Source organism: Patella vulgata, chromosome 1, assembly GCF_932274485.2.
Source record: "Patella vulgata chromosome 1, xgPatVulg1.2, whole genome shotgun sequence".
Classification (NCBI taxonomy): domain Eukaryota; kingdom Metazoa; phylum Mollusca; class Gastropoda; family Patellidae; genus Patella; species Patella vulgata.
Genome location: NC_065879.2, coordinates 63,660,661 through 63,678,678, shown reverse-complemented (window position 1 = coordinate 63,678,678; position 18,018 = coordinate 63,660,661). Strand labels below are relative to the sequence as shown.

The window sequence follows — 18,018 nt, the reverse complement described above, 5'->3', positions numbered from 1 at the left end:
TGCCTGTAGAAAAAATAGGGATTAATTGGAAAGATTTACATGTATATACGCCTCTAGATCCGTCGCTACTCTGTGATCTATACTATAGCCGATTGGAAACCGAAACTAGGCGGGAGAGAGCAACACAAGTGCAATGGCCGCAGTAGTCATAAGCAGAGTCACCAGTCCATGATTATAATACGACAGTGCAATAAATATATACTAAGCAGCAAAAGAAATGTCAGGTTGGTATGTTACTCTGAATAGAGGCATTGTATAAAACTTGTCAAATGTTTTTATTGTATATTTGTGACCACATTGAACCCACGAAATGTTCTCAATAACGCAACCTGACTTCTGAGATGGTAATGTGTTCTCAATGATTTTCATGTAATTCATGCTGCACGGGCTGTTCACCGGGACCAGCTCCATAAAATGCACCCCCATACCTGGTTGAATCATTCACACTACAATCATTCACACTGGCCACACTGCCCAAGCCGTTGCCAATCACTTCCAGGTCAATGTTCGGACCATCTACAGGGTTCAGCAACGCTTTCGGGCCACCGACACCACGGATGATCGCCCCCGAACTGGTAGTCCAAGGGTTACCACAAGGCGCCAAGACCGCCATGTTGTGCGACAGCACGTGCAGAATCCCTTCACACAGGCATCTGAGACAGCACATCAGACAGTGGGAACAAACGGAAGATCCATCAGTACCGATACAGTGGGCGGACGTCTCACCAGAGAGAACATCCATTGCCGTAGACCTTACCGTTGACCGATCCTCACCCCTCGCCATCGACATGAACGTCTACAGTTTGCCAAACAACACCAGAACTGAGAACTGGCGACACAGGCAATGGAGAATATGGCGTCAACGGAGCCAGCGTTTTTCTGGCCAATTATTATTATTATTATTATTGTTCGATTTATATAGCGCTTCATTACACATGAAGTGTTTCTAAGCACATATCACAAACATTTACTTCAAACACACAGAAACAATCAAAATCAGGAGAACATAATTAAACACAATTAAACACAGCTGCCTGTTAGGCGCTATTATTCAAAGGTTTATATCCAATAAATCAACCGGCTAATCTCTATATTGAACTCAGTCGAGGTATTACCTGATGAACACCTACACCAAGTAGAGTTCAAAAATAAAAAACGAAGTTTAAAAGAATCAACTTCATTAACAAAAATTAAACAATCAAAAACTAAACAGATAAATCAAATTCAAACGAAACAAAGAAAACAAAGAAAATGAAAAGAGTAGTTCATTACCATTCTACATTAACAAAATAAAGGAAAACAACTTGTGAAAATTTTTCAAAAAATAAGAGCAAAGTAACACTAATGTTAATACTTTTTTAACGAACATATGTTATATAAAGTATTAATTAGACATTTATTCACATGACAAGCCAATAATCAACTCGTATCATGCTGTTACCATTGTTCACATTTGTTTGTGGACACTCTACAGGTCACAATTTTTATCCAATTTAGATGAAGCTTACAATGTATGTTTATTTCCCAAATAACTCGGACACATGTCGAACCTTAAATTTCTGGATTATTACCCCTGATTGTACGTTCATGGGAGGACGAACTCCATCAATAATCAGTGCTCCACAAAACTCTGTTCCGGAGTTAACCCCTGAAAACCTCCGAAAAGCAATAGAGGCTACAGTTTTTCAACAGATTTATATCAAATGTGGTGTTCCTGAATCCCCCCCCCCTCCTTCTCCAAACACGATAGGGGCTACATCTTTTAACAGATAGGGTTTGTGTCATGGAACGAGACTCATGGGGAGGTCCAAGCATAATGGTTTGGGGGGGGGGGGAATCGGCCTGAACCAGAGAGTGGGTCCTGTGGTGTTACAAAATCTTGGTCCAATGAGAGGAGGCGGCATCACAGCAGTGCGCTACATCGACCAAGCTCTTAGACCCCACGTTATACCACATTTCGCACGTCATTGAAACTACGTTTTCCAGCATGACAACGCCCTTGTCCACACCGCCAGAGTTACTCGGGACTTTCTACAGCAAAAAGGTGTCAATGTTATGCACTGGTCAGCCCTTAGTCCGGACTTAAACCCGATTGGACTTTTTTTGGGATGAAATTCAGAGGAGACTTAATAACGTCGTACCGAGACCAAGCACAGCCGATGGATTGCGCCAGGCCTTTCTGGGAGTGTGGTTCTAGGTGCCAATGGCGTTCATCAATCGTTTGGTCCACTCCATGCACAGACGCTGTGCTGCTGTTACTGACACTCGCGGTGGACACACCAGATGCTGATGTATAGACTGTGTACAGGTTCTAAACCTTCTCGTAACGTCTTGGAATTTTGATGAATTAATCACTAATGTGTCAACATACTGTTCACAAAAAATTGCTTTGGTCCATTTAGTAAGTCGTTTTCTAGAATGATTTGATTAAAGTTCCTTTATGATTTTGAAATCGTACTGGCGTTTATTTTTTTAATTTTTTTTTTGCTCTTTAGTATATTATTAATTAAATATAAGTTAAATGGGCATTGTAGGAGATTAGATAAAGAGCTGGCAGACCTCACTTTAATAGTTACAACTTGATAATGTAAAGGGAATGTGCTGAAAATTTCAGTCAAGGTGCTCCACGCTGAGCCGAGATATTAGCGATTGAATTTTAGACCTAGCCGCGATCATCATTATTAAAGTCGGTACGATAAAAAAACCTAATCTCGATTATCTATTTTTGGATTAAATCACCAATGAGCATTGAGCGGCAGATCGGATTCAAATCCAGTAAATATTGCAGGCTAGCAATGACATCGAGGGTTGAGTATGGTCTGGATAAGTTAATTAATGTCTAATTAATAATTTGGATAAAATTTCAGGTCTATAGAAAGACCTGCAATAGGCAGATTTACATGTAGCGCTTGCATAATGTGTGTTTAAAGGGCGTGTAACTCTATTTTATTTAATCCTTGAAATATACGAAAATGGTCATCAAAGCACATATTAACGTAAAACGAATGTATGTAAAGTGATTTAAAATAATATTTGTAAAACAAATATTGTAATTACGTAACAATTATGTTCGATGCAATACATGAACAGTTGAAATAGAACGGCAGGAGTTTACGCCTGATTAGTCCATTCTACACGTTTTCTTTTATTATTATTTTGTCGTTAGTAAATTAGTCTTTACTAATTACTTCCACATTGTTTTATAGGATATGTTTTTATTTGTTCATTACAAAATGGCACCCGAAACCATAGAATACACGACCCATGTACTGATTATAAAAATGTTAATTGTGTCTTACATATTGGGCATTAGGATCCTATATTTTCACAAGATAACAAAGTCCATATTGATTGAAATTGACCAAATGATGAATTCCAATTCGAATATTATGGAAAATATTGAGTTGGAGACTTAGCTCCTACATCAAATAAATTGTAAGTCGTAATTACCTGTTCAAGAAAGAGTAACCATACCCTGCAAAATACACGTACGAGGTTATGCTATCGCGGGGTTATCTTCACGGATCTTGTGGTTTAGTTGGACGAGGTGTCCGTGCAGTCTGTCGAGTTGCACTCTCGATGTTTAATATGTAACCGGTCCACAAACATTCGCTACTCTTCTTCGAATTCGAATTACCATGGTATTTTTTACTAACACTACCAATAAGTACAAGTGGAATGCAGGCGTTTGTCGAGCCGCGGGCATTGTCGATTTGCCTGCATGATGTCGCGAAGTGCACGGTTCGTACTGTATATCATTATTAGACCTATTGAGAACTGTATTGTAAATTGTATAGGTCTACAATTTTACTTGCAAATATGTCGAGGTTTAGATCTCTAATTTTGTAACACCGAACTAAACCGCGACTCAGGATTTCAGAACTGTCAGACTCTTTTTTCTAGCCAGGTCAGCAGGAGAATTGGCTGAATTGCCCGGGGGGGTTACATGAAACCTCCGTTAAGTTCCATTCTATTGGTTTATAATTATAAAAGACTAGTTACTACTTCGTTACTGCCGTATGCTACATTGTATATACAACTAATATGATAATAAGGCTTTTCCCCTTATCGCACAATTCTAAATGAAAATAGTGTTGGAATTTAATAAATTTGTGTCGGATGTGGCAAGAAATGATTCCTTTTGGCGATCAAAAAAGAATCACGATGAAAAATAGACGGTAAGGATTCCAAAATAGCCTTAGAACCGATGTGCGGGAAAAAGCCTTATTTTCATATTAGTTGTATAGCATTCGGCAGTAACGAAGGAGAGAGCAGAGCCGATACAATTCGTTACTAAAGTAACTATTAAAAGATTAACTCACCTGCGTTTTGTTGTGGGCAGTATATTGAACTGTAGACAGGATTAATGATTGTTAAATTGATAAATCCGAGGGTTCAAATAGAGATAAGACCCGGTTTATAGCAATAGAGATAAGACACCATTCTTATAACATGTGGTCTGCTCCCAGATGATAGACTCGCTATATAGCACATGTTTGAGAGAGAAAATGTCCAAAAATAAAGAAAACACTGAATCCAGGGAGAAAATTTGATCCCCAAACGCAGACTTGAAGAGTTTAGCTGAAGGTTCCCCAATTCCACGAAAAGGGCCTCTTTGACATCAATGCAAGGGACCCAGTGTCATTGTCCAGCCTACTAAGACAAATGAGTGATGAGCTATTGAGACCGCGCGTTCCCATCTTTTATCTGTGAAATGAAATGGGGTTTAACGTCCTACTGTTCTGTCTTTCACCATTGCCGTTGAACACGGGCCAATAATATTCGAAAAAATGCGTCGAACCACGGTGGCTCGGCGAATAAGGCACTAGCCCCCTAATCAGGAGGTCCCTGAATCAATCCCCGCTTTTGCCGAGAAAATTCCCCTATTATAGTTACTGGTGCGAAGTCGTTCGTCCTGATGACACAAAATACCGCGGTCTTAATCATAAAGGATTATCTCTAGTATCGTGTTCACAAGCTTTTCCGAACACATATAGAAACTCCTAGATTGCTGACAATAAATATGGTTCATCCTTTCTGATTTCAGTACTCAAAAAGCAATAGGGACAAACGTCTCACAGCCCTAATGCTTTGCACCACATTTGAAAAAGAAATCGGCTAAAAATACAAAATCGCCGGCCAGAGCAGTCAGTGCATCAAACGTACGTCATGAAAGTTTGATCTTGTTAGTAAGGAGCGAATTTCGCCCAATTTCTCAAACACATACAAATTTTCACTTTACAGATACAAAATAAAATGATTTTTATATATGTGTTCGATATACTTCTATCTTTATTGTTCTGTTATCGTAGGGGTGGTAGAAAATAAGTAATAATGGAATAATATACATGTACTATCTACTGAACTCAGGTAGGTGTCGTTATCTTATTTTGTATTACTTACATAATAGACTATATATAGATTAGATATCTATATTCGTACACAAATAGAGTACCCGATAACTGTCTGGTGGAGATCCTGTTCAAGTTGTCTCGCATGTTCCTTTCCCTGGCTGTTGTTAATGTTTCGCCATCCCAGGTCAGGATTTAGCGAGGGGGGGGGGGGGGGGGTAGTGGCTGCCAGACGTGCACCAGGGCCTATTTTATAGTTTTATTGACGAAGGATTATATACCCAAATAGTTTAAGGCGTGATTCCAAACTAATAACTATTTTATTAACAAGAACTATCTGAATCAGATCAGTGATGGTGTATATGTTTTGATATGTAATAAAGGATAGAGATTATATCATGGATTATTATATATATTGACATGGTTATATATCACAGTTATAAATCATATATGATTATCATAGCGCTTTATCATTAGTTACATTGTTATATATACATTATTTATATAGAAACATTCTATGACACCCTGGAACTACACAGCTACTAATTTACCGTCTTCATTAGCCCAGTCGGAGCCGAATAGTTGGACGTTAAACCCCATTTCATTTATCAGAATAGAACTAATAAATGAGTATTTTTGCAAAAGTAATGGCTACTAACTTTTTACTCTATTTTACTATAATGGTTTGCAACCATGCAACGTCTATGGGGATACATGAATGTAATCGCTATGTAACTGGTGTTACTGGCTTCGTAAACCTTAACCCATTAATATATCCACAGTTGCAAATAATTTTGTTAGAAAATAGACAATCAATTGCATCACCTTGATAACTTGAAACAAACATGATTATAAAACTAGACAACAGTTCATTTTATACTGGTTTGGTTACATTCAAGTCATATCTTCACGATGTTTTATAATCTATTTTGTTGTTTATTATTGTAATTATTGTTAATTATGGTAAATAGATTATTTCATTCTGGTTTAAATCTAGAATTGTTTTGTTACATAACATGTTTTAGCAGAACTTTTCGCCTTTATGTATTTTTAAGCAGCCCTATCTTCATAAAAGAAGCTGATAATCATTTTTTGAAGAGCTAAAAGTTGGCATCAAGTAGGCTACCAATGAAAGCAGACATAAATTCAATCTCAATGTTAGGTGGCAATGCAACAGAATAACAAATGACAGGACAATCTAGACTTACTCATGAACAATTTGTTAAGTGTGTTTTTAATCACCAACAATTAAGCCGTTTGGGACCAAATATTTTTCTTTTGGAAACATTATTCAAAGTAACTATTTTTTTTTAAGGAATTCAATGAAATTTTGCCGATGAGCACAATTATGTGTCCTCCTGCACTTACTATTCTATTGTCCTTAACTTTAATGCAAGATTGCAAGTTTGAATGAAAAAGAAAATGTTAGTTAAAATAATGGCCAATGGTTATATGAAGGATAATAAACTTTTCTTATTTTCTTCAAGAAGGCGGGACGGGGCGGGGGCGGGGGGTATAATGTAAACGTAAAAAAAAGACCGGACGTAAAACACTCCAAGAATGTATACAAATTATGTTTGGAAGAGATTGCATTAAAATAAAACACAGGTGACAATTGAAAAAGCTGTGGAAGTTTGACGGGATATATTAATGTGTAATTAATAAAGAAAATGTAAATTAATAAAAAATAAAGTGGAATATAGTACATGTATTATTGGAGTGTCCTGTTTAAAGCAAAGATTTATTTTATTTACGCTCTCTTTGTCCCCATGCCGGGAGACCGAGCAGGGTCTCGTTTAATGTTTTATTGACGAAACACGGTTTCCGGAGATGGAGGTTTTTTGATGGGTATTTCTCGCCTTGGGTTCCGACAAAATTTCCAAAACGTGATTCACGATTTCCCACACAGAACTTGATAAGCTCAATTTAGCCTCCCCCATCATTTTTGTCAGCCCTACTATGTCAGAATGACCTTTCTTAAATCGTGACCAAAATAAAGGCTCACCAGAAGTGGAATAAAAGCTTCCTGGATTATCACTACGCTTAGTATAGCCCACCTCGATCTACCATTCTGACTTACTATTTTATTTAAATGTATTACTAGCAATTGTATTGTAATAGTTTCATATCAATCTCAATATCCGCCAAGATTCAGGCTAAAATATTATCGAAATGTAAGCGAAATTACCGTTTAGGAACGGGAGACGCTCGAGGGAAAATAACGCTCTGGCGTCACGCGACCGGGGATTTTCCATCAACGCGAATTGCTACGGCTCACTTTATTGGTAAATCCGAGCTTAGTCAATTTAATTTGTATTCCTACTTTTTATCGAAAAAAACAAACAATAGAAACTCGACAACCTCTCCTGATAGTAATGCTGTAAATATTGGTAGAAAACAGTGTAGAAACCGATTTGACCGTAAGAAAATCTTAGGGTAAATCCTATCACGGGGAGTCAATGCAAACCGTGTCCAAAACGGTAATTACACACCAGGAACCATCTCACACTGTCACACCGGCTTCCACGAACATGCTACAAGCCAATAGCCTACGTTACGTAGCTGAATTAGATTTAGAAACCCGTAAATAACAACAAGCAAATAAATGATAATAATACATTGTGTTTAAAAACGTTCCACCACCTTGAAACATGCTAAATTGGTAAACATACGATCATTTTACGCAGTTGTAAATGACAGAAATCGAATCTGCACCCCGAAAACATATATTGACACCAACGACGACTACTTAAACATACATTATGCAAGAGCTAAATCTGCCTATTGCAGGTCTTTCATTAGGCCTCAAATATTATCTAAATTATTAATTAGACATTAATTAACTTATCCAGACAATAATCAACTCTCGATGTCAACGCTAGCCTGCGATGTTTACTGGATTAGGACCCCATTTCCTGCTCTACTTTAATGCTTTTAACGTATATTGCAAATTTCTCTTGAGGACCTAGTAAAGATAATCGGATATAACGTGTTTATGATAAACTTAGATGTATTGTTGATAGTGGGGTCGAAAGAACTTATGGATACAGGTGAGTTAAACATCAGCCTTGGTAGATTTTAAAAAAAATTGGCAAAACAAAAATAAAACATGCTGTCTTTTTTATCAGTCCATAAACAGATAGAATGAATTGACGTTCTTGCTATGATAGTTAAAAAATAAATTGTGAAAAAATGATTTTATAAGTTACATGACATTTTGTCCAAAGGACCCAAATACCGGGAACCGCAACCATGTGCATGCTAAATCATGGGCCAAGGGGGAAGATGTTATCTCTGATACTCTCGCGGTTTGTGTGTGTGTGGGGGGGGGGTGCGAATGGTTAACATGTGCGCGCTGTATCATAAGGTCTGTCATTGAGTCAACAAGGAATATGGTCGGCCGTCCGACCTAGTGGGTATTTTCCGGTTCCTCCAATTGCTAAAGACCCCTTCTTATAGATGTACATGTAGTTAATAATTGTTTACAAATAAAATATTTCACCATTCCTTGCTTTTTACTGAATGTGTATTTATTGGCTGCTAATTCCAATTGCATAATGCAATTTCCCCTGGAAAACTTCAGCAACGAATACAGTTTTGCATGTCATTATTATATTCTTTAATACATGTCTATGCGTTCTCTAGTTGTCGAAGAAATACACCTTTAATGAGTACACTGTTTATTCATGAACAATCGGAATTTAATGCCAGAAAAGGAATAGTAGCATTTATTTCATTTCAGCATTGATCCTCACAATCCATTCCACAACAATTTATGATGGTCTAAACAGCAAACACCCTTTCCTAATTAATGCAGTCTGGCTACAATTAATGTATTCTTAAGAATCTATGTAAAAGGAATATTTTCGGAGAAATATTTTCGGAGGAATAAATCAGCTGTATTTTTTATCATGGCTAAACAAGTTTTCTCACAGGCAAAAATAATAATTGTTCGTTCGTTTCTGGAGTTTTACGTCTACTTCCACCAAGGGTGATATCGTAGACAAGTAAATAATAACCGCCCGTAACCAATAAGTAGAGCTTACCCATCTGTTTTTCTTGGAACTATAAACATAGCTCAATCTCCAACAATACAGTTAAAGATACATTCCCGCGTACAAACTGGGTGATTTGATGATATATTTTGACTAAAAACATATTCAAACTAATTAATTTATCATTTTGCTTCAAATCCTTCTCAAAATATTGCAATTGCCAAGGAATACCCTTACTATAAATAAAATCGATCAAAAGAGGTCATGTTTGTGTCACGTGACTTAGCTCTCTCAGTAGGGCAAGTCGGAGGAGAATTCATTGCATACACAAGACAATGTTGTCTTTAATCGCTAAGTATTTATTACAAATATCGAAGCCTAATTAAATTCTCGGATTACCCACTGCCCAAAGGTTTTCCGTGGTTTTAAACTCAGAAACTGTTGTACGTCTAACTCTTCGTAAAGTTTATCAACATGTACATCAAGCGCCCAATCTCCGCGTGCGACCTTTGACGTCACGCGTGTAGACACTCCTAATCGTCGGGCTGTCGATAAGGGAAACCCCTTGCAGTTTTGTCCTGTATGCGCTCCATGAGTGTTTTTCGGGGCATCCAGTATTTTTCTAGTAAGATTGGATGTTTCTACTTTCCATATATACCAAAATTGCCATACTTGTATTGGAAATAACCACCCGATAAATACTTTTCTGGGAACCTATCTTTAACAGTACTTTCTTACCTGGCGTCCACATAAGATACATGTAACGGTACCGGCCTTGGGATATTTCGGGCACTGCGCAGAGTGCAATTACAGTGAAAGGCCTACCCGTAAATGAAAAGGTGGCCACGCGGAGCATGGAAATACGCCCACACAGCAGCTATGTCTCGACAGTAGCTTCTCCGATAGGAAAACCTGGATGTTGGTCAAATTTGTCATGGATGCCTTCAAGAAACCTGGTCTCTGCTGTGGTCGTCCTCTCATGCCTGGACTGCTTCACACCGGATTTGACATAAATCCAATGAAGACTGTAGCCTCTATCATGTTTACATGGTTTTTGGAACAGGGTTCATCCTCTTATGACCATAATGCTTCACACCAAACATGAAAAAAATCGTCAATAACCTTAGCCTCTATCCCTTCATAAGACAAATGTTGCCGGACATACAAGGCCATGACAGTGTCACGACCAAATACGCCCATCTTTCATGGCATCTAACGTTTCGTAAGTGTAACACTATTACACCAAAGATATTTGAAGCAAAGTAAAGTCCTAATACCCATGACTTTGTTTTAACCACTCCTACTGGTGTCACTGTATCAAGTTTCTTATGACTTAGATCCAATCAAAGTTCATAGTTCATGTTTTTCAAATGCTTTTAGATTTCCCTCTATTATTTAATTTTTTATTTGAATTCACAAACTACGTGTGGGCGTATACAAATTTGTTTAGATGATGAAGGTAAATTTCGGTGAAATAATCTTTCCATTTTGAGTTTCGGGCAGTTCAAGAGCTATCTCACTGGCTGGAGTTTCTTATAGACTCTTTTTATTATAAGCTTTATCTACTTTGTTGAGCAATGCCCCTAGACGACCTATATCCACTCTTACGTCTGATTTTCTGCCTTCAGGTAACATCGGCAACCTCCAGTATGATTGTCCAAGGACTTGGGCTTGAACCCAGATAATCCCATGTGCTATCCAAGGAGGTCCAATCTGACCATTGTTTTTTGTTGGCATGATTTCAATTACGCTGGTTTGCCGAGGAGAAAATAGTATATTATACATAGCTCCACCATGTACACCAATGATGATTCGTGTCCTTTGAAACAAGGACACGGTCTCATTAAATTTTAACCCTCCTGAAAATATCTGGACTCCGTCAATACCGTAGCGATTTATCACAAATTTTTCAACCAGATCAATATTTAGCATCCTTCTTCCTCCATTATGTGTGTTTTTGCGTTTAATTAATACCACTAATGTTTGATTCATAGGTACCATCATATTAGCTGAAACCCCTAATGCTTCTCTACCAGATAACCACAGTGCAGGATGTATGGGCGGGGCAATGCACGTATTAATCATTTTTTTTACTTTCGTTGGGTTATTTTCATAAAACACGAGTCTATCACGTGATATACCCAACTTGTGATAAAAGTCATAAATTAAAGTATCGCGTGGTTTAAGGATTAGAAAAAACACGTTACTATTGATAACATAATCATACACCTGCATTAATTTGGGTAAAACTCCGTCTATGAAATGTTGAAAGGCGTGACTATCTGGGACGAGAAGTGGGCAAATAGTTCCATTTAAGAATTTTTTCTCATTTCCTTGATAATCTGCTAAATTATTTTTCCAGCCACAATCGAGCTTCTCGTAAGCCACTGCATTTTCCTGAACAGCAACTATTCCGCGTAATCGTATATCCGGGATTGCTTCTAGATCTTTCACATAAATACTGTTATTCAGAAAAAGCCACCGATCAGCTTCAGTTGAGAAATGGGGTTCAACTAATCGGAAATTCTTATATCTGAATTCTATTTTTTTTTCTTTCTGTAAATGTTGATACAGTGAACTGTAGTAGTTATGTGCCAAATAGTCCATCCCCAGTTTCCGTGAAAAAATAAACGCGCTGTTTTTGAAATACTTATCAATTGCTTTGGAGACTCGTAATATATTTCCAATATCATCTGGGTTGCTTGAAGGCTTAATCTCGATTAATGTCACTGTGGGAATAGTATTGAGGTATTTCACGCATTGTCCGACCACATACAAGGCCATAACTAAAGCAATAGTCTTACCGGTTCCACAGTACGTACCGGTTCTTAGTCTTATTCGCCGACAACACACCATGCTAAAACAGAAAGAAAATATTCATGTGTTTATGAATAAAACAGATATAACAATAATAAAACGATATAATGTTTTGTGCACTGGTCATCATGTGCATTTTGCATACGGAAAGTCCATTTACTGACGCTATTCTAATGGTTTGGATGCAGGTATGGCGGGTGTGACGCCAGGCATGGTAAGCTTACTCTTCAGGATACCTGTTACCACTGTCAAACAGGTATTTTGTACACGGTGAACAGTCCATTTGCCGATTACACTATTTTGCTGATACCGTTTTTTAGGACTTCGAATTTAGTCTAATGGTTTGGATTTTTCGTACTTGATTTTTTTAATTTATATTTGCCTATAGCATTCCGTCAGATAAATGAACCTTTCTTCTGTGTTCTAATATAGTGATTATTGTTTGTTGCATGAAAGGAATAATATTACGAATAGAAGTTCGCCCTCCTTCACCACTTAATTGTATTTGGTGTTATTTATATATCTTCTGCGGGCTATTATCAATCAATGTTTGATCTCCATTGTGTGTAATTACAAACATAAGGTACATAGACAAACCATGAAACAGGGACCAAAGGAGTATACCTTTAAGCGTATTTGGCCCAAGAAAGAGTATTGGTTAGTCCTGGTCGAATGATGCACTATCCGCAAAGATTTAGTTTTCTACCCTTACTAATTTCTTGGTATTATCAATTAAAAGTCCACTTTCGTTCATCAAAGTTGTGTGAATATGAGGGACAAAGCCTTGAATTTAAGTTTTTTGATATTTTCAGGATATACTTAATACTTAGAGTTGATGGTAAGGGAGGGGCAAAGCCCTGAGTTTGTTCTTGATATTGTAAGGACATTCTGAATACTTCAGAGTTGTTGATAAGTGAGGGACAAAGCCTTGAATTTACGTTTCTGACATTGTAAGGATATTCTTACTACTTTAGCGTTGTTGGTAAGTGATGGTCAAAGCCTTGAATTTAAGTTTCTGGTATCGTAAGGATATTCTTAATACTTGAGTACTTTGTCTACCCACGGCCGTTCAACTATATACAGGTATTTGCGCCTATACAGTGTTTGAAGAAAAGTAACTACATAACACGGCTTCATTAAAAGACCAAGTCTTAGTGTAAAAATTAGATCGAGATTCAACAATTAAATTTTCATATTAGGGTATAAAAATTCTGCATTTTTTATTTTAATTAATTAGAAAGTTGTTGGTATAGCTTTTGTTTTATTTTTGTTGGTTTTTATTTTATATGTGTGTGCATTTTTAAATAACCAAAAGTGACCATAATTGGCATAATAGTATTGTCATTCTGGGTGCCATAAATCCATGAAAAAGCTACCATTGTTAGATGGACAAGAATAAGCAAAAATCAAGTTAATCTGTGAAAACAAAATAAGAGTTATGTGTAATACTATAGGGGTTATTTTAAAGGTGCTGTTTAATATATTGAAGTGATTGGACAAATGGGTGACACGAGAACATGGCTAAGTAGGTATTTTGCAAGATTAAACTTTCAGGGACTAACTCACTGACAGTTCCTGACACCATCAATTTCTGGTAGTAGGTTACTGTCCAAAATGGTAATTGCCCCGCCCTAATCGCTGACGTAGCTAAACCTTTGATATAAATTAATCAGCACCATCAAATTTGCTTGTCTGCGATATCACCTCGGTGGAAGCGGACGTAAAATACAACTAACACACACACAAATTTGCTTTAGATATCATTCAGTGTTCCTAAAGAAGACAGCATAGAGGGATCCTAGATGGACGTTTAGCCGCATCGGCTTAGAGGTCGGGATACCGACATTATGCAGGGTTCTTAGGACGTATACCCTCAGCCTTTGGTTCGAGGCCGGGATAGAGACAATATTATCTAGTGTTTCAGCCGTTAGGTCTGAGTTAGTTCTAGACTTGTTAAACTCAGACTTTAAATATTACAATAACTCATAATGCACTATCATAGATGTTGTAGTTTCTTGTATTTCATATATAAACATAATTATAAAAAAAAGAATGTTCCAGAGTTAACTAATAATAAATTGATCCTTGAAGTAGTTTATATACAGCGTGAAAGTCTTGATTAGGGAAGTGCCACCATTGTGTCAAAGTTCGTTTCCTGGAGATCAATGGCCAGGATAGTGTCACACCTAATTTCTTTTTCGTGTCACGACATAACCTAGTGTCACGACATAACCCAATAGTGTTACATATGTACGATTGTTCATCTGATTTTTAGACAGTATTTCCAGTTGGAATCGGGAGTAAACCCTTACTATAGTAGTGGTGTAACATACTATGTCATTTTCTTGATAAAAGCGAATACATCCTCATCGAAACGTTGCATAGTAATAAATTAAAGATACATTATGGGAGATTAGATAAAGAGCTGGTAGTTCTCACTATAATAGTCAAAAACTAGATAATGTAAAGGAAATTTGCTGAAAAGGGAGATTTTAGCGATTGAATTTTCGGCCTAGCCTCGATCATCATTACTAAAGTCAGTACGATAAAAAAAATAGTCTCGATTATCCACTTCATAATTAATTTATGAATGGAAGTCGAACAGCAAATCGGAACCTAATCCAATAAACATCGCAGACTTGCGATGTCATCGAGAGTTGATTATGGTCTGGATAAGTTAATTAATGTCTAATTAATAATTTAGATAACATTCGAGGCCTGTTTAAGTGTTAAGTGTTAATATGTTCACGTATCATACTCCTCAATAATGTAACATTTCTTACGGTAGATACTAAGAAATGTGCCGATGCATACCCCGTATCGTGCACAACACCCTTCACTAGCTTAAAAAGGACGATGTCGTAGAGTACGAATAGCTCTTGATTGAAGACAAAATGCTTTTTTATTAGGACGATTATTAATTATGATGAGTCATGTCAAAAATCTTCCCAAAATTTATTCAGCCAAGATATGAAAATAACAACCTTCAGCAATTACCACGCATATATTACATTTTAAATGCACGTCCCCATTTTGAATCTTAACACAAATCTGAACCGGAAATAAAAATGTCAAAATTTAAACCCTTCAGACTTGTTTGTGTTTGTGTCAAAAACAAAAAGATGGTTTGGGGATATTCGCTGTAACCTCATTTAAATATACATTAAGGTTAATCGAAATCGAAGACAGTATGATATAAAAAGGTCTAGTGTTAGATATTGTCCTGCGTATATAGTCGTGATTGTAGTAATGTAGATTTCTAAGACACAATTACCAAAATTTATATGGAACAAGCGGATGGCCCGGTGCTGTAGTCCAAGGCCACCATACCTGTGTTACTAATTGGTCCGAGATACCATTCATTATACCCCAAATTTCAGTCCCAGGTACATAAAAAAATGTAAAACAACACTTTTTATCAGAAAAGTGTCACGGTCGTGTGCTTTATCCTTTATCATCAGATGGTGGGGTGGGGTGGGCATTCCAAGCTCGAGATAATGATATTGAAATAATTATGTGATATCACAATCAATGCGTTGCATTAATGAAATTAATTGACCCACAATGTGATCATATTAATTCATAATAAAAATCGACGTCAATAGCGGTTCATCAAAAAACATTTGGAGTCATAATTGTGGAAAACTCTATTTTAGGCGCTTTTGAAGTTATCTGTTCCCCGGCGTATTGCAAAAAAAACCAAAAAAAACCACGAAAAAAACCCCCCAAACCCCGAATAGTTTATGTGATGAATTTTCTTGATATATTGGTGATTGATATCAAGTATATAATATCAAGGTTGTGGACCATCTAGGTCGCAATTTTTATCCAGTTTATGTACGATCTCTGTTCCTTTCGATATTCCCACATAACGGACCGTAACTTCCTGGATTAAGCCCCCTCCCTCTCCCGGCTGTACAAAGAAATCGCGACTTTAGCTTGTTGACCCGCTAGAGGTCTCAATTTTTATCCGATTTTATAAATCGTTTAAATATATCATCGTTACACCCTGATGATGATTGTGTTCGAAATGGCCGCTCCTTGAACGCAAATTGTGTAAAAGTATGTAATTATAATACCAAGGTTGTGGACCCGCTAGAGGTCAAAATTTCTTGTCCGATTTTGATGAAACTTAAAATATATGTTTATAACTCAAAGATCTCAGTTCCTGTTGATATTTGCACATATCAGACCATAACTTCCCGAATTATGGACCCTGAATGTAAGAAAAATCACATTTTAGCTCGTGGATCCCCTAAAGGACACAATTTTTATCAGATTTTAAAAACCGTTACAATATAATTATCACCGTTCCACCATAATGAAGGCTGGGTTCGAATTTCGGGAAAATCGAAACGAAACTGTCCTACAAAATGGCCGCTCCTTGTACGCAAATTGTGTACATGTATGTAATATGAAGGTTGTGGACCTTCTAGGCGTCACAATTTTTGTTCGATTTTAATGAAACTTAAAATATGTCTTTATATCTCATTTCGAGCATTTTAGACCATAACTTCTTGGATTATGGACCCTGATTGTATGAAAAATCGCGTTTTTATTTAGCTTGTTCTCTATCCAACTCTTGCAAAATGTGGGCGTATCTAGCTGGTTGTTTTTCTAGTTTGCTACCTTAATGTTTTCTGTCAAAATCGTGCAGAACTGATTTTATTGCATATCAGTAAAACTATTTTGTATGTTTTTATGTAAAATCCCAGTTTCTGTGTTTGTCAAAGTGACCTCTGGTTACACCAGATATACGCCAAAATGACGATAGAGATCATGTGAAATGAAATAAAATGGAGTTTAATGTCCTACTGTTCTGCTCCGACTGGGCTAATGAAAACGGTACCGACCATGTATTTCTCAAAAAAATTAAAGGCTGGGGGGACAGACATGACCCCCCCCCCCTCCCAACCCCCATCTCCACCCCCCAAAAAAAATTCATGGCAATATATGGATCCACCCCTGCTTTATACTCCTCGCAGTGTTTCGTTTGATTAGACTTAATCCCACTCAAACACTGCTGTAATGAAAGCAAATTTCTGTTCCAAATTATGACCTGTCAATAGTCCGATTAACAACCAATACCTAACTGCGTAACAATATCATTCGGGTTAAATAGAGCTTCAGAATATGTTTACATAACCTTACGTCATGACTCACGAAATTTAGTACGCCCAATTAACATGTGCAAAGTAGAATATTGCAGAAAAACTAATTGCGAGACAAACGAGGCTACAATGTAAACACTACTGGAGACGAACAATACGACAGTTGAGTAAAAAATATTAGTACAGATGGAGTCACTGGTTGCTAAACAATAGCGACATATTTCGACAAAAGTTATCACATACTTACTTGATTTTGTAAATGTCATTCAATCAAAAATACTGTCTTGTATTCCGTGATCGAAACATGCACATTTATTCTATATTTCATTATTACGTGTTGGTATTAAACATTCGCGATGACTACTAAGGGTTGTAATAATCACACCTGGTCTATGGAGGGCTTTTATTTAAACCGGTTTTATTCTTGACTGAACAATAAGGTCAGTATTTTGAAAGCTTTAGTAATAATGTAATATAAAACTCTATATAGTTTCTTTACCCATTCACACGCAGGGACATTCAATGTGATTATCGTAGCGTTACTTGTCGGTCGCACTCGCCAAACCTCGACAGTTTCTGGTACAGGGAATAAGTGACAATTCATTCATTATAACAGTAAATAATTAAAATATTCCATAGGGATTATAATAATATGTATATCATGTAGGTGTGCATATCTGATACGCTGGGTATTAAAGGGGTAAGGAATAACTGAGATTTTGTTTTTATCTGTATACTGGATGA

General features: G+C 36.9%; 1 protein-coding gene across 1 annotated transcript; it reads right to left on the bottom strand.

Annotated features, from left to right (window-relative positions):
- Positions 1-5,721: 5,721 nt before the first annotated feature.
- Positions 5,722-17,661, bottom strand: LOC126826912 (uncharacterized). Its single transcript, XM_050556042.2, has 2 exons — positions 17,522-17,661; positions 5,722-12,203 (listed from the first exon to the last, which is right to left on the bottom strand). The coding sequence occupies exon 2, from the start codon at positions 12,200-12,202 to the stop codon at positions 10,880-10,882; it is 1,323 nt and encodes a 440-aa protein (XP_050411999.2). The 5' UTR covers position 12,203; positions 17,522-17,661; the 3' UTR covers positions 5,722-10,879.
- Between the last annotated feature and the right edge of the window lie 357 nt (positions 17,662-18,018).

What these genes read in the sequence shown, in the direction of transcription:
- LOC126826912 (XM_050556042.2), bottom strand. Translation starts at nt 12,202, where the DNA reads ATGGTGTGTTGTCGGCGAATAAGACTAAGAACCGGTACGTACTGTGGA.